The sequence below is a fragment of the Phascolarctos cinereus genome, unplaced genomic scaffold (genome assembly GCF_003287225.1).
Source record: "Phascolarctos cinereus isolate Bilbo 61053 unplaced genomic scaffold, phaCin_HiC Scaffold_726;HRSCAF=1367, whole genome shotgun sequence".
Lineage (NCBI taxonomy): Eukaryota > Metazoa > Chordata > Mammalia > Diprotodontia > Phascolarctidae > Phascolarctos > Phascolarctos cinereus.
The window spans coordinates 127,259,092-127,284,193 of NW_027556098.1; the positions used below are offsets into that span (position 1 = coordinate 127,259,092).

General features: G+C 34.2%; 1 protein-coding gene across 5 annotated transcripts in view; it reads right to left on the minus strand.

Moving 5' to 3' along the window:
* PIK3CB (phosphatidylinositol-4,5-bisphosphate 3-kinase catalytic subunit beta) overlaps positions 1–25,102 on the minus strand; it is a 192,147-nt gene that overhangs the window by 66,001 nt on the left and 101,044 nt on the right. For all 5 annotated transcript variants that reach the window (XM_078146783.1, XM_020986126.2, XM_078146782.1 and 2 more), the window contains 9 exons: positions 19,310–19,535; positions 15,222–15,445; positions 13,513–13,692; positions 11,320–11,490; positions 9,216–9,293; positions 5,276–5,524; positions 4,358–4,454; positions 757–887; positions 190–240 (listed from right to left, as the gene is read on the minus strand). In XM_078146783.1, coding sequence (XP_078002909.1) covers positions 190–240; positions 757–887; positions 4,358–4,454; positions 5,276–5,524; positions 9,216–9,293; positions 11,320–11,490; positions 13,513–13,692; positions 15,222–15,445; positions 19,310–19,535 — 1,407 coding nt within the window. The remainder of the gene's footprint in view (positions 1–189; positions 241–756; positions 888–4,357; positions 4,455–5,275; positions 5,525–9,215; positions 9,294–11,319; positions 11,491–13,512; positions 13,693–15,221; positions 15,446–19,309; positions 19,536–25,102) is intronic.

Sequence of the window (25,102 nt, forward strand, 5' to 3'; positions counted from 1 at the left end):
GAAAAATATAATATCCTTAAGGACAAGGAATATTTGATTTTTTTAAATTAGCATCATATGCAATAGGTAATGCCTGTATATAGTAGGACCTTAAGAAATACTTGTTGAACTGAATATGCTATATAGACATTGAATAATACTCAGAAGTACACTGACAAAAAGGTTGCTATTTTTACCTCTGATACTTACTGATACGTTACCACTGTCACTACTTGCAATCTCAGCTGCCTTCTCAATAATCTGTTTAAAAAAATACACAAATATACCAAAATAAATTTAACTGAATAACTTATGGATCAAAATGCTTAATTATATTGATTTTATATAAAATTCAGTTGTGAAAAAATTATAGAGCAAAAGAACAATAAAATATTGGTCTCATTCCACATATTCCCAGGGTTTTTAATTCTTTAACATGGGAATTATTTAAAAAGCATTAAGAAGCAATGCAAAACACCACATTGAGAATAAGAAGAATCCATGTTCCATCACTTACAACTACCTTCATGAACTCAGGACCTCTGGGACTCAATTTCATGTGTAAATGAACATTTTGATGTATCTATCTTGAAAAAGTAACCTGGTCAAAAACCATCAATTATAGCCCAAAGGGAGTGTAACTGACTAGAATCCTGATCTCCCAATTCTTACCATTCTGCCATGTGGAAAATATATGTCATTTCAAGGTATATAATGGCAATAATTTTAAAATGTTATTAATTCACTGCAAGTCAATTATGTGAGTACTGAAGTTACCTTATCAAAGGGAGGGTAATAATAAGGCTGCTTTTTATTCTCAGGGAATTTAACATGTAAAGCTGTTGCATTTTCAATATATGGATTTGTTTGAACAGTTCCCATTGGATTCAACATTTCTTCAAGCTCATCTGTAACAAGAAAATATTTTAAAAATATTTTTAAAAGTAAAACAAATCCCTATTACCACCAACCCTTAAAAGCTAAGTAAATATACACAGAAAATGCCTAACTCTGTGCTAATTCTCAACAAAGTTTCTAATACAAGGCAGCTTACCTTTAAAAAATGCCTGACTTTTGAAGTGTAAAATACGTCAAAACATGAGGCCTATGACACAGTACACTAGGATTTCTCTTCATCTTCAACCACATACGAAATTCCTTTTCTTTAAAACAACAACTCTTCCCCACACCTTCTCTAATGACTACACAGGGGGTTTCCAAAGTTTTTGTTTTGTTTTGTTTTGTTTTAAGTGCAGTTTTAAGCTATTATAGCTCAAAAACTGCATTAAGACACTTGGGTTACCCTATATTAACTTTTTTTTCACTACCCAACTTTTGCGACAAATGATATTATATCTGTAGACATTTCCTCATGATACTTTCTCCTTGATATTCTACAATATGGTTTTGATGCTTACACTAAAACTGCCATAATGAAAGTCAATAACTTCTTTTTGTTTTCCAAATCCAATAGATTTTCATCACTTATTCTTCATTGCCTTTGATTTCTCTTTTGTAGCTGAAACTGGTGAACCATGCTTTCCTTTAAAATTTTGACAACTTTTAGCTTCAGTGACACTAAATTAAGATAGTGTTCTTCCAGTATCTTCCTAACTACTGTGTTTTTGGCCATAACTGCTGCAACTTTTTTTCCCCACTCATATCTAGTTCAACCTCTTCCTATTAGGAACACCAAATGGTTTAGCAATTTATTCAAGGCTACAATTCAAGTAGATGACAGAGAAAGGCTTAAAATTTGGGCTTCTCTAACTCTGGAGTGCTCATTTGCCATAAACTCTGTTCTCAATTCACCTGTACTTAGTGTCACACAAAGAAATAAAAGGTGGGTAAATTCTCTCTACCAAAAAGGGATCCAGCTACATAAGTTATTTGTCAAAGATCAAGTAAGCACTGTCATACACGTATTTGGTCCACTGCTGTTCTAATAAAGGCTGACAAACTTAAAGCCACAATGAATTTCAGAGTTTATATAGTCAAATCCCCTCATATAACAAATGAGGAAAAGACTAATAACAAAAAAAAAAATCAAAAGTGAATGCTGCAAAATTACAAAAAACAAGCATGGACGTCAAAAAGAGACAAGAAGATATCACTGCACTCTCCTTTGTATTAGAGGTGAGACCTACAAGTATGGAACATAAATATATTTTCAGACTTTTTGGAAATATTGTTGGGTTTCACTGATTTTCTACCTTTTTTTTCCTTTAAAAATATTTTTCATCCTATGGTATGGCTTTCTGAGGGGAAAAGGGAGCATACTAGAAGAAATTTAGGAGATATGAAACAAAAAAAAATCAATATGAAAATTTTAAAGTAATAACTCACGGGAGTTTGACTATCTTATTTTTTAATTGACTAAAAAATGTGTAAAAAATGTATTGAATGAGGCTGATACTGGTTTGAAGATTTATACTACCATAATTTGTCATATTTGTTAAGTTTGTACAATCCTAGCCAGTTCTTCGTAAGACATATATGAGAGACCAACGGATTCTCTAGTCCAGATTTAGAGAGGGAAAAGGGTCAATGTGAATAATAGGCAAAATCACAGATTTAGAGCTGGAAGGAATTATAGAAATAAAGTAGTACATCTCCCTCATTTTACAAATGAATTAAGGCCAATAAAGGATAAGCGACTTGCCCAAGGATATATGACTAAGTGCAAAGGAGATACAAAAGAGTGTGCAAAGGTTAGATTTGCAACAATTCCTCTGACTCCAAAGTCTATGAACTTTCCACTATGCCTCAATATATAGAAAACAAATCAAAGAAGTACAAACATGACTTTGGAGTAGGAAGAGCTCAGAAAGTATCACCTGACAACTGATTTTCCTGTAACTATTTCTGACTTGGCATTGGCTGTTTGCATGTAGGGGAATTCACAAGTACAGCTAAAAAGCAAACATTTTAAGTTTAAAAAAATTAATGAAACATAGCTCTTTCCCCAAGGCACTTTTAATACCAGTTTAGTCATTGTATTCCATTAAAAATATCATGTTCTGAAAGTTATAATAAACTACATTCCATAATGAAACCATCAAAAATCTCATCATTCCTTTCCCTTTTGTCCCTCCTGCCCTACTCCATGGCAGATCTTTAATACATTTGCCATATAATAACTGTGTCTTAACCTCTGCTAGACTGAAAACTCCACCAGAGCAGGGACGATGTGTTATCTAAAAGTTTTATGGCCATCAGCACGCAATAGAGGGCTTCCTGAGTCCAAATCCATTGAGACACTTATTCGCTTCTGTGACCTTGGACAAGTTACTTAACCCCGTTTGCCTCAGTTTCCTCATCTGTAAAATGAGCTGGAGAAGGAAATGGAAAACCACTCCAGTATCTTTGCCAAGAAAACCCCAAATGGGGTCACGAAGAATAGGATACAACTGAAACCAATGAACAACAACAACAAACCTAGTATAGAGCTATGCATCACTAACAGATACTGATGTTTTGTTATGAAATTGAATTTAGTATGACTGGGAATAATTATGAAGTAAATATTGAATTCAGAAGTACACATCAATATATTCATAAGAAAGGTTTGTATTATATCTTAGTAATTCAGGATATATAAGGAATTTTCAAGTTAACAATGCTGCTTAATGCTTTATCAAAGAATGTAAAGTAAATGTTTTGACTAGCATGTCCTAAACTTGGTTTTACACAATATGAACTGGGATTCTGTGGAAAAAAATATGAATCCTAGCAAAAGAATCTGCATAAAATATTAAATTATGTGTCAATATAATTGTTATGCAATCTTGGCAACAGATAATGAAAATTATGCCCCTGCTCCTACACATAATCACTGAAAGGTAGGAAATGACGGTTGCAGAGTGCTGCATTGGATCCTGCTTTCTTAGCTGGTTTTCTTTGCTCAAAAAGAGCATCCACTGGGAGGATGATTCTATCAAGAACTGATTGATACAGAAAATAAAACCATCAAAAAGAATTTAAAATATGAATCAAGAACATTTATAGCTGATCACTCCAACGGAAATGGGCTTTATGGCCTCTACCTTATTCCAAAATTTCAACAAAGTACTTTTATAGAAAGGAATATTCCATGCCCCAGGTCCATAAATGAATATGTGTAGGCTCTCAATAGATTTCAAGTCATAAAGTGATCTGGGGATAAATTAGTATGGTTTAGAGGAGAAGTTTAACATAATAATAAATACATTTGATGCAGTATATAAAATGACTTTTCCATTGACAGGGTATATAATAATGATCTGAAGTGCTGATTCATTTATCTGAACTGAATAAAGAATTTTATTTGCAAAACTAATAACAATGTAATACAAGCAAAGTTATTCTAAAAGTCTCACAATTAGAGCATAATTCTTACCAGGAAATGATGACCAGCTGTGCAATATGATATCTCCAGCTTTCAGCTGTCCTTTAAAGTCAAACACCATGGTATTTACCCATGCTACAGGATAGTGCTATGCAAGAAAGGTATAACATTAAATATGTTAAAAATAAACCTGACACTTTAAAATACCACATCAGACCAAGTTAATGAGGGTTTTACTTTTTCTACTGACATGTAAGAGGAAAAGTTGTGCTACTTAACCATAAGAAATTTTTAAATGTTTAATTAATTAGTATCTTCCCTTAACAAATGTGAACAATTAATAAGAATATAATTGTCATCTTTTGGTAAAAGAAAATACACCATGATACTGCTGCTGAGAAACCTTGGCTTCAAGTTGCTGCTATCTTAGAAAATAAAATGCGGTAATGATTTTTATAACATTTTTAATATTAAAATTTATAAAAACCAGGAGGTAAACAAATGAAATTAGAAATAAAATGTTTGGCAAATTAGTTAAAAATTAGTAATGAGAATGAAAAGTAAAATAAAACCAATGAAGTTTTGATTCCCCTATTCATAGTAAATTAAATTGATGATTAATTAAGTTCTAAATGGTTTCAGTTTTCAAAATCTCAGCTACCATGACGATGGTTTTCATTTTGGAATGGTGAGAAGGCCGACCTCATGCCTCAAGAAAACACTGGAAGAGACTCTTTTAATTGTAAAACTTTAAAAGCTTAAGGCTAACAAAAGTATGACATAGCTAGACTGTTTTTGAAAGTGAACTGGAGAAAAGATCTAGAATATAAACTGGGATGAATTTTCTTGGTCCTGAGTTCTATAATCATTCCCTATTTGCCAGTGTGTAACCTTCCCTCACATTTCAACTAATATGAAATTTTAGACTTGAAATCCAGCTCTTTTTTAAAATTGAAGAAAATAAATTACCACTTTTCCAGCTTTCCTGATAGTCTGATATTTGGAGGGATTAATTGTCTTGGTCGACTTTTTTGTTTTCACTTTATCTACAGCATAAACTGCAAAGCATAACCGAGCCATTCTTGGTAAATCACAGATGTTAATATCAAATTCCAGTGGTTCACTCCAAACACGGTCATTTCTCCCAGATATCTCTGAGCTTACAACCGGTTTGCAAAGAAGTTCAGTTCCATGAAAAAGTCCAGCCCTGACATGAACCTGAAAGAGATATAGAAATGATGGTTAGTGCTAAAATTATTAATTAGGAAAACACTAAGAATAAAAATTAATTCATGTTGAAATAAAAATTTGGTTAGAGGCTAAGGAAAGACCACTCCCTCCCCCCACCTCAGTTTTGAGGAAGATAAAAAGGTTAGTACCAGATGGTATGGGCGAGAGAGAAGAATAGTCTTGGTGAGGTCAAATTGCCTTAGTAAAATGTAATAGACAGACTCAGATTTGAGCCACAATATAAACTGGGGTTCATAAGCCTAGAACTCAAAAGAAATAGGTTTTCCCTAAAAGTAACTAGAAGACAAACATGTAAAAATTAGCTCACAAGGAGTTTACAGTCTAATGGGGGTACAACATGAAAACAAGTATGCAGAAACAAGATATAATATGATAAATCGGAGGTAACTAACAGAAGGCATTAGTATTAAGGGGAATTGTAAAAGACTTCTTGCAGAAGGTGGGACTTTAGATAAAAGTTGAAGGAACCTAGGAAGTAGAGATGAGGAGACAGAGTTCCAGGTATAGAGGTCAGTCAGTGAAAATGCCCAGAGTCAGAAGATGAAGTGTCTAGTGGAAGGAACAGCAGGGAAGCCAGTGTCACTGGACTGCAGAGTACATGGAAGGGGAGGGGATGTACAAAATTTAAGAAGAGAATTCTAAATTTGATCCTAGAGGCAATGGAAGCCAGTGGAAGTCACCTTCTAAGTATCTATCCTGAGCCCTCTTTTCTTTTCTCTCTATGCTTTCTCACTAGGTGATTTCATTAGCTCCCACGGGTTCAATTACCATCTCTATGCAGATCCACCTTCACTTCTACCTTGAGATGAAGTTTTGCATTATTAACTGCCTCCTGGACACTTTGAACAAGATGCTGTATTGGCATTTCAAACTCAACACGTCCAAAATAGAAGTCATTTTTTTCCCCCAAATCCTTTCTTCTGAACTTCACTCTTAGGGTCAAATGTATGACTATCCTTCTAGTCACTCTGGTTTACAACCTCATTGTCATTTTCTCCTCCTTTTTCTTGTTTACTGCATATATTCAATCAGTAGCCAAATCTTGTAATTTCTTTCTCTAATGCATCTCTTCTATATGTTCCATTCTTTCTACTCACAAAGATACCATACCCTCATCTGGTCCCTCAAAACTCTTGTTTGGATTACTACAAAAGCTTTCTAATTGGCCTTCCTGCCTCAATTCCCTCACCATTTGAATCCATCCTCAAAAAGAGTTGCCAAAATGATTTTCTTAATGCACAGGAATGGCTATTTCACTCTTTATTTAAACTCAAGTGGCTTCCTATAATCTTGAGAATCAGATAATGTTCTTCAAAATCTGACACATCCCTACCTTTCAATATTCTTACATTTAATTGCCCTCAACACACTCTATTTTCCATTCATACACTCCATTTTGATATATGAAATGCACTTGCTCCCAACTTCCAGCTTTTATAATCCCTGGCTTCCTTTAAATGCCATCTTCTCCAAGGTTATCTCCTATGTTCTGATTTTTCTATGTTGCCTCCCCCATTAGAATGTAAAATCCTTGAGGATGGAGATGGTTTAGGTTTTTCTTTGTATTTCCTGAGCTTAAGATAGAATCACGACCACAGATTCACAGCTGAGAGGGCCCCAGAGGCCATTAAGTAGAGAAAAAATTGAAGATTAGAGAAGATAAGCAACTTGGCAAAGGCCACACAGCTAATGAGTATCTCAGGTTTTCCTACCTCCAAGCCAAAAACTGCATCCATTCTGTACCTTAACTGCCACGGTACCTGGCTTGTAATAAGCATTTAACAAATGTTTGCTATTTGATTGACTGACATATAGAAGGGGAATGTGGCAGGGGAGAGAAATAAAAGTAAAGGATAAAAACCGAAGAGAAGCAATTTAAGTTCACTAAAGGGAAAAACCTTATCAAAGCCACCCAAAATTTGAAAGAGATGCCTTCTAAGTAATGGGATTTTTCTCATCTGAAGTCTTCACACGGAGGATGGATGACCAATTGTAAGGTATGCTGGAGAGACAATTTATAAAGGGGTAAACCACCTCTAAAGCCAAGCCTCAGGGTCCCTAAGCTGCTGAGGTGTTCTTTGCTGTCAGGGACACAAAGAGGCAAAACTGAGTCACTCTGCATTGTAAAGGGCATTTCTTGGGGGAGCCTCATCTCCTATCACCTTGCGATGAACTTCCTGAACTGGTCTGAAAGTCAGTTCATTTCATTCACCAGGGACTGGATCACCACATTCATCCTTTACAAGTTTGAAGTCCTCCCTTTGAAATTCAATTATTCAATTTGAAGTTGTACAAGTTCCTAAATTTTCACTAGCAACCTCATTAGTGAAAATATTTTTCAAAGAGGTGACTGTCAATGGGAAAGGACCTCCATGTACGAAATTACTCATAAAAGCAATATTTGTGATTAAAAAACCAGAAATAAAATAAATGCCCAGTGATTACAAGAACAGCTACAGAATAGCAGAATACTACTACTGCATAACAAATGATGACTATGATTCAGATAAACATAAGAAGACTAGTCTGAAGTGAAGCTAAGTAAAAAAGGCATAACCAGCTAAATAACATATACAACAACTATGACAATGTATATAATGACAATGCTAAAGGGGAAACAATTTTGCCAAATACCAAAAGATAACACTGCTACCATACTAGCAAAGTTAAACTGTACACTTGTGCTTTCTGTTATCAAATGATAAACTAAAATAAATAAATAAACTCTAGAAAGTAAAATGGTCAATTAGTCACAATTAAGTTATTAGGCTCTTTCAATTAATGGTTTTAAGTGAATATACCTTGTGGTAAGGGGTGAATAATTTGGTTATTTCTTGGAAGGTTGCTGTATATACATAAATTAAAAAGAAATTTAGCTACTTTTAGCAAGGAAATATCATCCGAAGGACTACTGTCCTTCCATTAGCACACGTACTAATGGAATCAAAATTTTGGTTTAGAATGTGGGGGAAATCCGTGGCACTTTAACTGCCACAAGACCTTTATATCAAGGAACAAAGTCAAGACGCTGGCTGTTTTTGGCAAGTTCTCCTAAGTATATGATCATGCCAGAAATATCATGGACTAATCGAATGGCTTTCTCACATTACAGTATCATTCAATTATCTGCCAAACAAAATAAGAGAAAATGCACACTTAATACTTTCAGAGATAAAATGCCTTGTAAGATTTTCGTGAAATTGTGTAGAACTGCACAATAAATTCCCATGCATTAACAGCTTGTGGTCTGTGATACAGTCATCTTCTTTCTTCCAGGAAATGGTACTACATTTTCTGTGTTCAGCATGTTTAAAAAAAAATGAAATGGTATGAACTGAGGTTATATGGGTGGATAATAAGAGTTTAGCTTGTTTTATATGAGCACGTGATTCAATTTCTCGGTCTTTAATGCCTATATAATATGATCCTCACTGAAATTAATCTGTATAATTGGATAAGTGTTAAGTCTGTTCAAGGGATTAAATCTAATTTTACCTAACCTTTGAAAAATGATTGTTTTTAAAGGAAAATGTACCACTTAACTACGTAGAAGTTGGGCAAATGCTAAACATACATGACAAAATTTAACAGATGCTAAATAAAGTTATCTAAATGGCATATTAAGTGATAGGTCAATCCAATGTTAGACAACACTTACTTTGACAGTTTCTTCTGTGTTCAGTTTAGTCCCCTTAACCAATATAATTTGGAAAGGCTGGGTATTCTCCCAAACATTCTACAAAAGAAGAAAATTAGGACAGCGCCTGTTTCATCAAATTGAAAAGATTTTGCACAAAGCAAATTAAATCAAGTAGGATAAGAAGGAAAGTAAGCTGACAATTTGGAAAAAACAAAAAAACTTCCATCAAATATCTGAAAGAAGTCTGAGGTACAAGATATGGTAAACTACCAAAAATATGTAAAAACCAAGAGCCACTGGATAAGTATGCAAAAGATATGAACAAACAGTTCTCAAAAAGAATTATAAACAATTAACAACCATATGTAAGGTAGTTGCAAATCACTAATAAGAGAAATGAAATAAAAAAAAAACTTCTTGGGATCAAACACCTACCAAGTTTGTAGAAAGGACAGAACACAGAAAGAGTCAATATTGCAGGGCTGTGGAAAGAAAGGCATACTCACAGCTGTCTGATGGAATTGTGAATTCTTAGTTTGAACATTTTCAAAAACAATTTAGGAATTGTAACAACAACAACAACAACAACAACAACAACAACAATGATATCTATAGCCTTTGACTGAGATTTGGTGAAAGAAAAAAGAGGAGTCCCATTATTCATAGCATCACTACTGTAGTATCAGAGTTAGAAAGTAGGTGCCCACTGATTGGGAATGAGTAAACAAACTGTGTTACATAAATACAATCAGGCATCAGTGCTATAAACAACAAATATGTGAAATACAGAAAGCCACCAAAAGACTTATGGATTGATACAAAGAAAAATAAATGGAACTAGGAAAAGGATTTACACAATTTTTACAACAATGAAAAGTGAAAAAACAAACAACAAAAAAAGAAATCAAACTTTGTTATTATGATCAGGCTTGGTCCTACTGATTAAAATCTACCTCTCTGCTTACTTCAAAGCAGGGTGGCGGAGAGCTATTTATGTGGAACATTTCTTCAACTCAGATCTTATTGTGTTGATTAACTTTGCTGAATTGCTTTTTTTCTCCTACCTCTTTATTATTATTATTCTAAAGTGTAGCTTTCTGGGTAGAAAAGAAGGGAGAGATATATTCAGAAACGATGGGGTTATAAAAATAAAAGATAACAATTTTTAAATAGTGTTAGCCTTTTTTAAATAAAGTATTTTGCATTGAGTATGAAGTATTTTATCAGATGATAAATATTGATAAGAGAATATTCAACATAAATTACACTGGCATTTTAGGAAAATATAGCAACATACATACACATACACACACACACACACGAGAGAGAGAGAGAGAGAGAGAGAGAGAGAGAGAGAGAGAGATATGTCCAGACTGGATATTTGGGAAGGAAAACAAGGTCAACCCAATAGTCCAAGGATAATGAGACATGACGGGGAATAAAGTAATACTACTTTTCTGGCAGTTTTTCATACTAGTGGTTGGAATTTAGAACAATCCTAAAACTTTCATATCATTAAAATATAGAATGCATAAACACTTGGTTAAAAAAAGAAGCCAGTGTGACTGAACAATGTCTCCTTTTGTTCTTAAGAGTAATACAAATATAATTTACATAACAGATTCTGGAAACATAATATCATTAGTATGTTTGATATATTTAAAAGAGAAATATTTCACAGCTATGAGTAGGTTAAAAAATATTTAAAAGGAGCCTACCACTTCCAGGCCAAAAGCTAAAAGTCAATGTAACTCTTCAATCAACTGACTTGGATTTCATATTGTCAAACTTAAACTTAGACTCTCTGATATAACTATCTCTCCTTTAAAAAATGTAAACATAGAACCAAACATAACAGTAAAATCATAAATATAAAAGTAAACCTTAACTGAAATGCAGCTTTAGCAGTGTAAAATAATAGATGGGAGGAAAACTAAAATAATGGCATTAAATTTTTTAAAATATAAGAATTTAGAAAGACAAGTTATTAATAAGTGACAGTCTTTTGACTCTTAGTGTGGTAAAAGAAGAAATGGGGAAGGAAAATGCCAAGGACTGAAATGCACAAGCTGAAAGGTCATACACTCTTTAGGGTCACCTAAGAATGAAGAGTTAAACTCACAGAAATTAATCGTGTTTTTTTTGGTGGCAGTGGAAGAGGAAGGTTGGATGAATTTCGATTTATGGCAGCTTCTATGGCAATCATTTCCTGTTCACACATCTTCTTGATATTGCAACATTCAACAAGAGTGAGTTTGGGAAGAGTTCTATTCATGACACAGTTCCGTATATACTGAAATAGCAGAGAAGACAATTATTGCAAAGTGAAAATTCTATCTTGTCAACACAGTACTTCCACAAAAATTTTAAATCAAGAATGAAATAGTCAGAAAATTGGAATCTGAAATTTGAGTTAATATTGAATACTTGAAAAAAATCTAAAATTGATTACACAAGTCCAATATATTGAAAAAATTAAATTATTTTTTTCCTTTGAATATCAATTGAAATTTTAAATGATTCAATCAAATTTTTAATGACAATGATTAAGAGAAAAGAATACAGAAGAAATAGCAAGAATACATTTATAACACTGAATTTTTCCAAGATTAGCTAAAGAAAACTTTTGCTTAATTTACCTGAATTTGTTTTCTGGTTTCTCATACACTGAGTTGACTTCTATTGTTTCTGATTCTCCTTTAGCTATCCTATTAATGCATCTTTCTATTTCTTAACCAAAATAAAATTATTTTGAAGACTGCTGAATTATACTTACAATTTGAGGTCTGGAAATTCTATTTTGCCCTTCTTCACCCTACCATTTTTTCATTATTTGCCTTGAAATTCTAGACCTTTTATTTCTCCAAAGAGATATTGCTATTACTTTACTGAGTTCTGTAAAGTATCTTCTCTCTCCCCTTTGAAATATAAATTACTTAGGAAAGAGCTCCTTATTTTATAAAAACTGCTGGGAAAAATTGGAAAGCATTCTGACAGAAGTTAGTAGGCCAGAAGCAGGAACACTGAGTGCTAGGTTGTTCAATTGTTATCAAAGTATACAAGATCTTTCATTAAAATTCACTCTTAAGTGAATAATTTTAGTTTTTCCTGGCTGACTGTATAGTACTATGAATGTAAAAGTGAAACTTTTAACGAAAGAATCAAAGGTAACTGAAATGCAGTAAACAGACTATAACCCCAGAGGACCAAAACTAAAACTTTTGTCTTAAAACTAAGACTTTGTGTCCCCTGTTGCATTAAGTCTACTGCCTTATATAACATTCAAAGAACAGGCAAGAAAATCAGAAAGGATTAGTGAAGGGTACTGAAGATGAACATGTCAAAAACAAAAATGTCAGCATAATTCTATCCCTTTTAGATTAAAATTTCATAAGCAAAAGTTGCACTATGTTAATAAGAATAAATGTTAATCAGAAAATCTACATTGTTCATGATATGTATGCACACCCTAACAAAATGGCATAGACAGTGTTACTTTTATAACTCAATGGCATCAGAAAAAATACGAAAAAATGGAGCTATTTAGAAAAATAATATTTCATAGTACTCTGGGCCTTGTATTAGCAAAATTTAAGAACTCTGATCAATGTAAGGACCTACTACAATTCTGGAGAACTAATAAAGATTCATGATACCCAGTTATTAAGAGAGAAATGATAGATGCAAGATATGTGGACTAAGACAAATATTTGGACCAGTCCAATGTAGTAATTTGTTTTGCTTGACTATAAATATTTGTTCCAAGAGACGTTTTTCTTTTTTCTTCTTTTCTAGGAGTGGCAGTGGCAAGAATAGGGTAAAAGGTGAAGAGAGGAAAGGAAAAGAAGGAAGGAAGGATGGAAAGAAGAGGGAAGCAAAAAGCATCTCTTTTTTAAAGATATGCACAAAAGACAACAGAAAGAAGGCTAGAAAGAATTACAGAAGTAGTACATACTCGAAAGTTACATATTGCGATCTGGTATATATTTAAAAGGAAAGGGCAGCTAGGTGGTGAAGTGGATAGAACACCAGTCCAGGAATCAGGAGAACATGAATTCAAATCTGGCCTCAGAAACTTACTAGCTGTGTGACCCTGGGCAAGTCATTACTCCTGATTGACTTTAAAAAAAAATAAAAATAAAAAAAACCAAGAAGCATGTAAGAGTCCTGCAGTTTCATATAAAAAGCTCTTACTATGTTCTACATTGGATATATAAATGCTCACTTCATTTGCTATTTATTAAGTTTGTATTTTAAAAAATGATAAATTTTTAAATGTTCATTATTTGATTTTAAATTATAACAGTTTACATACCTGGAACTGAATTAATGGGTGATCACCAAACACATATTCTAGTCTCCCACTGACTTGTAGCACATAGTCATAAGGATCAACTTCATCTTCCTTTCCACGGATAGTCAACCGTTTTCGGATTGCTAACTCATTTAGCTTGATGGGATTCATATTAGGAGATACTTGGAAACTAAATACATCCTTTTAAAAAGAGAAAGCAAGTTATTAGATAATAAAATACAGCACTTATCACAATAAAAATTTTTTGTCCACAATACCATTCAAAATTAAGTACCCTAAACTTTCAATTATTTTGATGCATTAAGCTGCCACAAAAGAATGTCAAGAGTTTAACCATTATATGCTTCTCTGATTGCAGTAGAAAAATAGTTATGAACTCTAATATAGCACTTCCCAACTAGAGTTAAAACAATAATAACTTCCAATTCATGATGAATTTATAACTGCATAGCATCCAGATCTAGGGAGGTAATAGTCCCACTATACTCTCTACTGGAAGGATCATATATATACTAATATTTTCAGTTCTGCATACTACATCATAAATACAATCTTGACAAAAATCAGGAGCCAATGAGCCAAGATCTAGAAATCACATCAAAGAACAGGTGACAGGGCTGGAAATGTCTGCATTAGTGAAAGCTACCTTTAAATATGTAATGGGTTGTATATGATGGAGAAGACAGATATAAGCTGCAAAAGCCAGAACCAGAACTATTCAGTATAATTTTCATTAATCTCAATATCTTAAAAAGCAATTTGTTAACAATTAGAATTGTCCAACATTGTAATGTGAAGCTGAAAATTCCTTATAAGTGAACACATTTAAGCAAGGCCTAGATGACCATATATAAAGAATACTTAAGAGGTATATCTTATAATGCATTAGGAAGTTGAATCAGATTGATCCTAAGGCTCCTAGTCCAATTAAGACTAGGTACAAAAAGAAATTTTTATAATGCTATTCAACCAGGAAGACAAATGAGTTTAAAAACAATGTGTGTAAAATACCTCTTTTAATAGCTGTATAGGAGAGTAGGTTTCATCTGTATCTTTTTAGAACAAAGAAATCAAAGACTCAAACACTTCCCCCTTACGTTTCTATATGTTTTCCATCAAAATGTCCTCCTGTTCAGTATAAAAAATGATAGAAATTGGAGAACAGTTGAAAAAGTCAACACTTAAGCATAAGTCCATTTGATGAATTAGGGAAGGTAAGGAGAATAAACAGAAAGAAGTATGTTTTAAAAGTCAATATTTAGGCTCCAAAGAAGAAAAGTCAAAAGACTTGTTTTCCTTCTGGTCTAAACATTACCACAACTGGTTTTACTTTTACTTCAGCAATTCAACCACTGGTTTACTGTAATACAGGAACTGCTGAAGTTGTTTTTCTACCACCAGAACTTGAAAATTATTTCTCAAAGCTCCATTTCAAATTTCTCAACTGTGATTCAAGTGGAGCAGAAGGGTCGAGCAGGGTAGAGTAAGATTACCCGATTAGGATGCCAGTAAATTACTACCACAAGAAAAGGGATGAAACTTGCCTTGACTAATTACTCTTATCTCTCCCAGTTTTATTAACATTTATGAATTTTCATCATACAATTTTCAAAGTAAAGACTATTTCTACTTTAATGATGCAAGTAATCCTGATACTGGAATCTCAAGTAAAAACGTTAAAAAATTACATTAGAATCATATGAACACACCTGACAATTTTCAAAATGGACAGCTACCACAAGATTTCCACCATAAAGTTTATCTTCCAAGTTTTCAGGAATAGAAGGTTCTTGTTCTGGTGGGTAAGTATGCTTTAACCAATCCATCCAAGACAACCCCACAAGGGACTGGATCTTTTCTTCACTGAACTGGCGCATTTTACTTCGGAACTCATTCACTTCGGGATCTTCTAGGGCATCAAACTCATGAAGACCTAAATGAATTCAAAATAGGATGATCACTTGACTAGCCAATCGAGTAAAAAGAATTATATTGTACAAGAGGAAGATAAATAATACATGCATGAAAGTTAATGTAGATGTATGATTACCTCAAAGAAATACACACAAAAAAGCTTATCTTGAAAGGCATCAAGAGCAAATTATTAAAATTATTAAATTTCACATACTAAAAGATAAATTTAAACTTTAGTAAAAAACAGATTTGTACAACCTAACACTAAGGATCTGCAACACAAAAACTCTTAGAAAGAATTTATTATTTCAATACCTATTTATAGATAATGAGATGTTAGCATTTATTGAAAACTGTGTATCTGTTTACTTTACAACTTTAGTCATCAATGTTGAAGTTTCTATCTATAATATTTTAGGTCCTGAAACTGTTTCAAGTAATTTGTATGTATACTGGAGTTTCATTCAAACAGCAGCAGCAGCTGCTTACACAGTGAAAATATTCACTACATAATAGAGCAAAATATTCTACTTTTCTGTATTTAATAGGAAACACTCCTGCTTCAAGAGTACACTTCTTTTAAGTCTGATTATTCTAATAAATCAGTTCAGGAAATATCAATAAATATAATTAATTTAATATTAAAATTTGGATTTGGACAGTGAAACAAAATTTGGCTGTGGGGAGGTCCTCTATATCAACATAAAAAATTTGATGATCAATAAACAGACTGTCTTTTTGAAAGAATATTAGAAGCAAACTGTCTGTTCTTTCTATATCATTGCCCAAATAACCATCAGCCACAGAATGGAATAAAACACTAGAATGTGTGTCTAAGTCTCTGAGTCTATGCCTCTAAGATATTTGAAAACAGGGATGTGTTTCATTCACCCTATGCTCAGTGCCTAGCACACAGTATATACTTAATAAATACTTTATTAATAACTGTTTGAAATAAGATGATAAAATTTAGAGGCGGAAGGGCTGTCTGAGAATATTTAGTCTGATCCAATCATTTGAGAGACTAAAAGTGGAGGCCCATCAAAGGGAAGTAAAATACTTAGGAATCTGTTGATAATTTTGTTGATAGCCCTACCAAGTCCTTTGGTTTAGCTTAAACAGGGGTTGCTCTTCATATAAAAGGAAGACTCACCGAAAGACTATACTACCAATATATCAGAAAACTTGTAAAAAGAGATCACTGAATTACACGCTGAGTGATTTCATTAATACATTTTTTATACACCTACTAGCAAGAGTTGGGTGGAATTATTTTGCAGTTCTGTATTTTCTAAGTTAAAAAAAAAGCTACCAATAAGTATTTCTTGACTAAAATTAATATCTATAAGTACACATTTCTTACCACTCTGTAACAAGTATCACAATATAAGCTTAAGCAGAGGAAATTAAGGACTTATTTAACAAAAACAAAAACAAAAAACTTTAAAAAAAAATTATGATATACTTTAAGACCCTCATAGATCTCTGCTGGAAGGTACAGAGATATTACCCTAGCATAGAGAAAAACCAGAAACCAAATGATGGATTTAAAATAACACTGAGCATTTAAAAAAAAACAAAGGAAAGGATCAGGCATATCAACTTTCAGGAAAGCATATTTTTAGACTAGGTAGTTTAGTTGTATCAGTAAAGGTTTCATTGTCTTCTTGTGGGTCCAGGCAGAGGCAACAAGCTTGTTCCTAAGTCTAAACAGAAGTTACAGTCTCACCAATTGTTTATTGTTTTACCAGGAGGAATGACCTCATCAGTCCCTAATTGTGTTTATCTCTTACATAATCTGCAACTGTAACTCCACACAGTATTTTTTTGAAAGAAAGTTTATTCTAAAGTTTACTGGAATTGTTTCTTAAATGTATTGTTAATTTCTAAGTATGCACATAACTTATCCATAAATTATTCCCTAAATATACTTAACAAATGTATGACTACAAGAAATAAAGTGCTATAGCAAAATTATAAAGGGTCATTAGGAAATTTTTTTAAGGGAAGAGATTTAAATTTCAGTTCCCAACAGTATTAAAGACAATTATGAAATTATGTTTCTAACTCTTAAGCCACAGGCTTAAACTGAAGGCTAAATAGTACATGCATTATAAAAGCTTAAGTTTAATTTTTATGTGTTTTAGATTCACATGCCTGCGGCCATATCAATTGTTTAGGCTATTAGGAGAATATGATGCATCAACAGAAAGTTGTGAAAAAGAAGTAGATCCTATGGAATCCTTTCAGCTGAGGTCTTAAAGTACATTGACCAATCTTCCAAATTTTTCCACCATATTTATTTATTCTTTGGCTAGCTTTTCCCAATACCCACAATAAGTCGTTAGGCTACTAATTATAGCTATATTTACTTAGGGAACACAAAATGATTCTAAAAATTCAACTAAGAAACACATAATTTGTGAGGAAAATCCAATGTGAAATCAACAAACACTATATCCAAAAGTCAAATATAAATGAGTTTTTGATGATCCATTCATTCTAAGATTGAAAACACAGGTCTTCTTCATTATCATGAATAGTGAAAAGGTGACAATTTTCTCCACTAAGGCATATAAAATGGATGAGACAGCATAGAAACTTGAGAAAACTTATATAAACTGATTGAGGAGAAATTAAGCAGAACCAGAAGTACAATATACACAATAACTACAGTAATGTAAGTGAAAACAACACTAAGACGTAACAATTGTAAAGGCAAGTCTCAGTCCTGAAGAGCAAAGGATGAAACATATCACCGTTTCTCAGTTGAGAGGTAAGAGACTGCAGAGACAGAATGTGGCATACAGTGGCATGGTGTTCACTGTGACACTTTTGCTTAACTACTTTTCTTTTCCACAGTAGAGAATTCGATGTTGGGAGAGAGAATTCAATGTTGGGAGGGAGGAAAATAAATGGGATATATGAAAAAGAAAAGACATCAACAAAAGTTAAAAATAAAATGGTTTAGAACAGGTAGGAATTAAATACAATAGTAGCTCTGGAAAAAAAAAAGGTTAAGTTTTCTGGGTACTGTGAATATTCTGGTAAGTCATGATTGCAAAGACAAGAAAGATTATTTTTAAAAATTTTTTAAATTAATCTTCTGGTTTTACATATCACCTTAATATCCAAATATACTTTTTATCCCCTCCTTATCCATTCAACCATTCCTTGTAACAAGAGAAAAGAAAGAGGGGAAAAAATCATTAAAACCAAACACATCAACCAAGCCTACCAATGTGGGCATTATTATACATTCTATTTTTACAACTCTTTTCCAGAGAAAAGTGTCTTGGTCATTAAAAACTAGTTCAAGCTAACATATCCTCTATGCTTCTACTTCAGGCCCTCCTCCCACAACATTAGGAAAGTTAAATCTTTACTCATTTTCAAGGGTTAAATCACCAAACTGCTTTAATCTTTAAATCATGATACTGCTCAGAACACGAAGGCTCTTTCAGCCTCTAGACCATGCCCACCTTTCTAGGAGTAGTCTTTCTCTCCCCATTAGTCACTTGAGATATTTATGTACACATTCACACAGAACAGAAAGCTATATGGTATGCTGGGTTGCCATTTGTCAATTACTCTACCTAATTAGTCTGTGCTACAATTTAGTGTTAAAATCAGATCAATATTAGTAAGAATCTTTGGCTGGGAAACAGAAAGCTAAGAAGGTTTAGTAAAGTAATGCTAACTACCTCACAAGAATTGATGCTAAAGGTTTATTCATAATTGCCTAACTGTTAAAAAAAAACCTATAAATTTATGTATTTATGTGTATGTATATAATGAATACTTCTCCACATAGTTATGATATTAATCATTTCCCACATAACAAGAAAACAAACAAAAACTCCAACACTAAGATAAACATTACCTTTTCCTATAAGAACTCCAATTTTGGAATCTAATTTTTCCCCTGGGTCACAATTTCTTGTCACCACTTTGAGAACTGAAAGAAAAGGTCTGATATCACAAAGTCTTCTTGTTTCATCTTCAAGCTCCTCATAAACAGCAGTCTGGTTCACACATGCAAACATATAAGCTTCAATTTCCATAAGAAGGTTAAACATAGGATAGTTGTGAGCTTGCTTCCATAGCATCTGCAAGTAATAATCAGACAAACATACAGTCAGTTCTGCTATAACACTTGTTTTGAAAATGTAAATTTGTCCCACAACTGATATATAAAGAGTAATTTCAGCATAATTTGAATTTTGAGTTTGCATCTGCACAATTTCTTCCTTACGACATCAAGAATGCAGAAATCTGCACCACTTCACAATAACTCACAAGCTGTGATGCTTCCAAACGCCCATTTCCAAAAGCAAACTTCAGGCCTTTCTAAAGGCCAAGTGCCATATTTGTTGTTTATCTTCTGGTACGGTAGGAGCTGTGATCAGAAATGTAGTCTATACAGTACCCCTTCCACCTAAGCCCCTTCCCCTATACCCAAAGCAGCAGCAGCCAGAGGCTTCTCTAATTTGCCATGACTTATTGTAGTACTTACATATTTCATAACGATTTACCACATATAAAACAGTGCTACCATTTAGGTTCCTATCTTTTTTTTTAAATGTCACCGATAAAGTTTTTGAGCACTGTGACCTTAACAACATTTTCCCATAAGCCCTATAGTTTTTAATTATGTAATTTTGCTGGGGGGGGATGCATATGTCGAGTTACAGAAAAACAAAAATAAAATTACATTATCTTTATTCTAAACTTAGTTACATCTTTCATGATTGGGGAGAGAAGCTAACACTATTGATACAGACTAATGACGACAGGGCAAGTAAATGAGAAAGAGACCTTGTCATCTCTTTCAAAATTAGCAACAGCCAAGTCCAGAAATCAAGAAAAAGAAACCTGGTTCAGTTCTTTCACAGATGTCTATTTTAGCCAATTATTCTTCTCCCTCCAACCATGATGCCACAAAGACAGCAGCAGCATTGGCTACTGTAACAAGCTACCAAAAAAGATTCAAATTCTGATACTGAGAGCAACAAAATCAATTCTCCATCTCATTTGGCTAATTCTTGCCAACAATACTTTTTAACTACAACATTTATATATCTTCCTGTTTTTTAGATTATGCTCATCAGGTTAGAAGTATCAAATAAAAAAAAAAGAGAATGATTTAATTTTTCAAGTCATAAGCACCACAATTCAATAAATAGGAAATGTGGTGTAACAGAAGAGTGCTGGATTTGTAATCCCCATTGGACCAGATGACCTCTATCTAAAGTGCCTTCTAACTCTCTAAGTCTGAAGAACCTGTGGATCCCCAAACAGTACATCTCATTTAAGACAAGAAATTACATTATTTTTGGCATCCTTGACTCCTCTCACTCACAGTCAAATCTTGAATTTCTATTGATACATCTCTTTCATCTGACCCCTTCTATCTACTCACAACCACTGCCCTAGATTGGTCCCATCTCTGATAACTGATCTTACTAAGGTTGCTTGGATTACCTCCTGCTGCTGAATGGAATGAAAAAAAAAATCACAAAACCCTGCAGACCAGTTCATTACAAATTTATGTTATATTATCTCAACTTGGACCTCACTGTAGTAAAACCATCCTTTTATACCTCTCTGATAAATTCACCATACCACTTGACACAATAGCTTTTTCCAAACATCATCCTCTCTCCTCAAGCCCTCTACAACATGCCCCCTTCAGGTGAGGATTTTGTTTCAAACATCACCAAATGTCACTGAGAGTTTCATCTTTTCCCCTCTTCCTCACCTCATGTAACTAAAACCTCTTCCCCCACTATCTTTTCCTTCACTTTCCTTCAGATTATGAACTAACCTTTTTCCTTGACAAAGGAAACCTCTCTACAGGCATCCCTGATGTCATCCCATCCTATGTTCTCCAGCAGACTGACCCCTCTACTACACCCACTGTCTCTCTAATCTTCAGTCTCTCCTTATCCCTGCAACCTACAAAAACACCCAAGAAACTCCCACGCCAAACAAAAACACTAAATCTGTCCACCTCTACTATCTACTGTCACGTCTCTAGTCCCCTACTTCTGAGAAAGTCATACATACTAGCTGCCATCTCTTCTTTGATCAGATTTCTGACCTCATTAATCAACTGAAACTGTTTCATCCAAATTTAAAAATGAACCATTAATAGACAAATCTAATGGCCTTTACTCAATCCTCATTCTTCTCGATCCATCTGCTGCCTTGGATACTGTTTACGTCTCTCCCTACTTAGATATTTTCCCTCTCTAAGTTATTGTGAGACTGTTCTTTCTCCTGGTTCCCCTACTTTGTGACCAATTTTTCTCAGTCTCCTTTTCTAGATCTTCATATCATACCTGCTAATTATGAGCCTCTTACCCCTAAGGAGATGCCCTGAGCCCTCTTTTATCCTCTCTAATCAGCTTTCATGGATTCAATGATAATCTCTATGCAGATGACTGATTACCAGCTCTATATATTAAGCCTTACACTCTCTCCTGAGCTTCAGTCTCCCCTTACCAACTGACTTTTGGTCAATTCAAACAGATAGCCTGAAAGGTTCTCAAACAACATATTAAAGAGAAGTCATTAAACTTTTTACCCATACCCTTCCCCCTTCTTTAAATTTCCTAATGGCAAAGGTATCAGTCACACATACTCACAACCTTAGTGTCATCTCACACAAAACCCATGTATTCATTATGTTGTCAAGTCTTATTATTTCTACATTCACAATATCTTTCCCTTATGACCTTTTCCCTTCTACTCACACAGTTACCACCACAGTGTAGGCATTCATTGCTTAATGCCTAGACTATTGCACTAGCTTTCTGGTTGATTTCTCTGCCTCAAGTCTTTCACTACTCTAATCCAACCTCTATCCAAATGCTAGCATAATCTTCCTAAAGCTTAGATATGGCAATGTGACTTCACCCACTCAATAATCTCCAGTGGCTCTCTGTTCCCCCTGGGATCAAATATAAAGTCTCTGTTTGGCATTTAAAAGCCTAACTAATTTGGCTCTTCCTGTATTTCTAGACTTCTTACACTTTACTTCCTTGCAAAAATAATACAGTGACACTGGCCTACTTGCAAATGCTCCTACAGGACACCCATCACCTGACTTTATGCCTTTTAGCTAGTTATCTCCCATGCCTGGAATGCTCTCCCTCATTACTGCACTGTGGATTCTGTGACATACTTAAAGACTCAGCTCAAACCTAATTTCTACAATAAATCCTTCCTGGTCTTTCTTCTCCAGTGCCACTTCTTTACGTATTCTGTACGTACACAGTTACTTGCATGTTGCCTCTTCCATTAGAATGTAAGGTTCTTGAGAGCAGTGACCATGTTTCTGCCTTTCTTTCTGGCCTCAGACACTAGCTGTGTAAACCAGGGCGAGTCCCTTAACTAATGTCTGCCTCAGTTTCCTCAACTGTAAATGAAAATCATAATAGCACCTACCTCATAGTTGTTGTGAGAATCAAATGAGTTAATATGTGTAAAGTGCTAAACACAATGCCTGGCACATATAGGTGCTTAATAAAAGACCGTTTTTACTATTTCCCTAAGGATGTAGCAAATGTTCAATAAATAACTGTGGACTGATCTCAGATTTGTTCCTTTCTTTCAATTTCCACTGCCACTGTCCTCAACCTAATTATTAACTCATGGCTGAATTGCTACAAGAGCCTCCCAACTACTCAAGAAGATTGGCTCTGCTATTCCCCAAATTAATCTTCCTAAGACACTCTACTGATATATCTTATTGCTCTGCTCAAAAACCTAAAATGAAGACCTGAACATCTATATTTGGTACCCTGCAAAATGATGAGAATTAAATTGTTTGGAATGAGAACACAGGGAGAGAGCAGAGAGACCATAGACAGGAATTTAAGAAGCACCTACCTTAGGTGAACAGAAAAAGAAAGAAAAGGGAAGTCACAGAAAGAGGAAGAAAACCAAGACAGTAAGGTATTATTGAAACAAAAGAAAGAGTTTGTTTCACTATACATAAGTGGGGTAGTCAAATGACACAGAGAAGACAAGGAGGATAGTAAATGAAAAAAAAAGTCACTAGATTTGACAACGAGGAAGGCACTGATGACTTTCAGAGAACAGTTCCTGTAAATTTTTTTTAAATTTTTTTTTTTTGGGTAGGCAATGGGGTTAAGTGATTTGCCCAGGATCACACAGCTAGTAAGTGTTATATGTCTGAGGCCGGATTTGAACTGAGGTCCTTCTGAATCCAGGGCCTTGTTCTCTATCCACTGTGCCACGTAGCTGCCCCGAGAACAGTTCCTATAGAGGAGCAGTGGTAAACCCAAGAGTGGAAAGAATTAAGGGAGTATAAAGTGAGAAAAGATGGATCTGTTTTTGGCTTGCTCAATAAAAAAATAAAGATTTAGTATGTGCCTTTGCCGTGTAATGGGGAAGATGCAAAGTTATGGAATACCACAGTCTGTGAAGAATTAATTAAAAGTACAGGTGATCAGAAGAGCAAGTAGTACATGGAGTACCACATGGTCGGCATGAAAAGGACATGTTACCAACGAAGAACCGAACAAAGAGGAGCATATGTGGAAAAGAAGGGATGATTCCCACAAAGTGAGAGGAGGAATAACCAGTGAATTGCCATATACGCTCTTTAACATAAATGTACTATTGAGGGAGTTGAGGAAGGCTTCCATCATGTTGTGTAAGGCCCCTGTGGAGGAGTAATAAGAAGCCATGGAAGCACCGAATGAGAAATAATGAATGAATTAAAATCTGTGTTGCCAAAAAGAATACCAACTTCATACAATCTCATAATTACTGAAATATCAGGGTAAGCATTTTATAGAAGATTCTGGTATAATAGATTATGAACTATGAATGACCATGGAAATCATCTATTCCAATTCCCTCATTTTATAGAAGAGGAAACTGAGGGCCAGAAAAGTGAAATGTTTTGCCTAGGTCATACAGATGACCTAGCCACAAACTGGACCTCCAATAAAGTCCATGTCCCCTTGTAAACTACATAAAATATATCTTAAAAGTGTTTTGATGATCTAGCCTCAGATATATTGTCCCATTAGAGTATAAACTCCTTGGGGGCAGAGACTACCATTTGTCTATACTCAATGCATAGCACAGTATCTGATGCATGGCAGACATTTAATAAGTGTTTATTGACTAACTGAGATAAAATAATAGGTAAGCTTGAATTTATAAATACATAAAAAATGGGTAGCCTAAGTCTGGAACCCTAAAAAATGACAGCTTTTTGTTAAGCAATTTAGAAAACCTAGAGCAGAGCTTTCAGAACACCTTGATTATGATATGGATGTCTGCTTTTAAAGATAAGGCATATGTAAAAAGGAATGCCTTTCTTTTATAGACATAAAAGTACAAAGAGATAGTTTCTATTCTCATTTTGGGGGGGGAGTAAGGTGGGAAGGCCAGGCAATCAGGATTAAGTGACTTGCCCAGGGTCACACAGCTAGGAAGTGTCAAGAGTCTGAGGTCACATTTGAACTCAGGTCTTCCTGACTCCAGGGCTGGTGCTCTATCACCACCTATCTGTGCCACTCTCATAAATATTAAGAGAATTAAGTAACTAGTCAACCTTTTCTTTCCCCCTCCTTTCTCACCCATAACAAAGCAACTTTTACTCAGCATTACTTGGCCAGGAGAGGTATTGCTG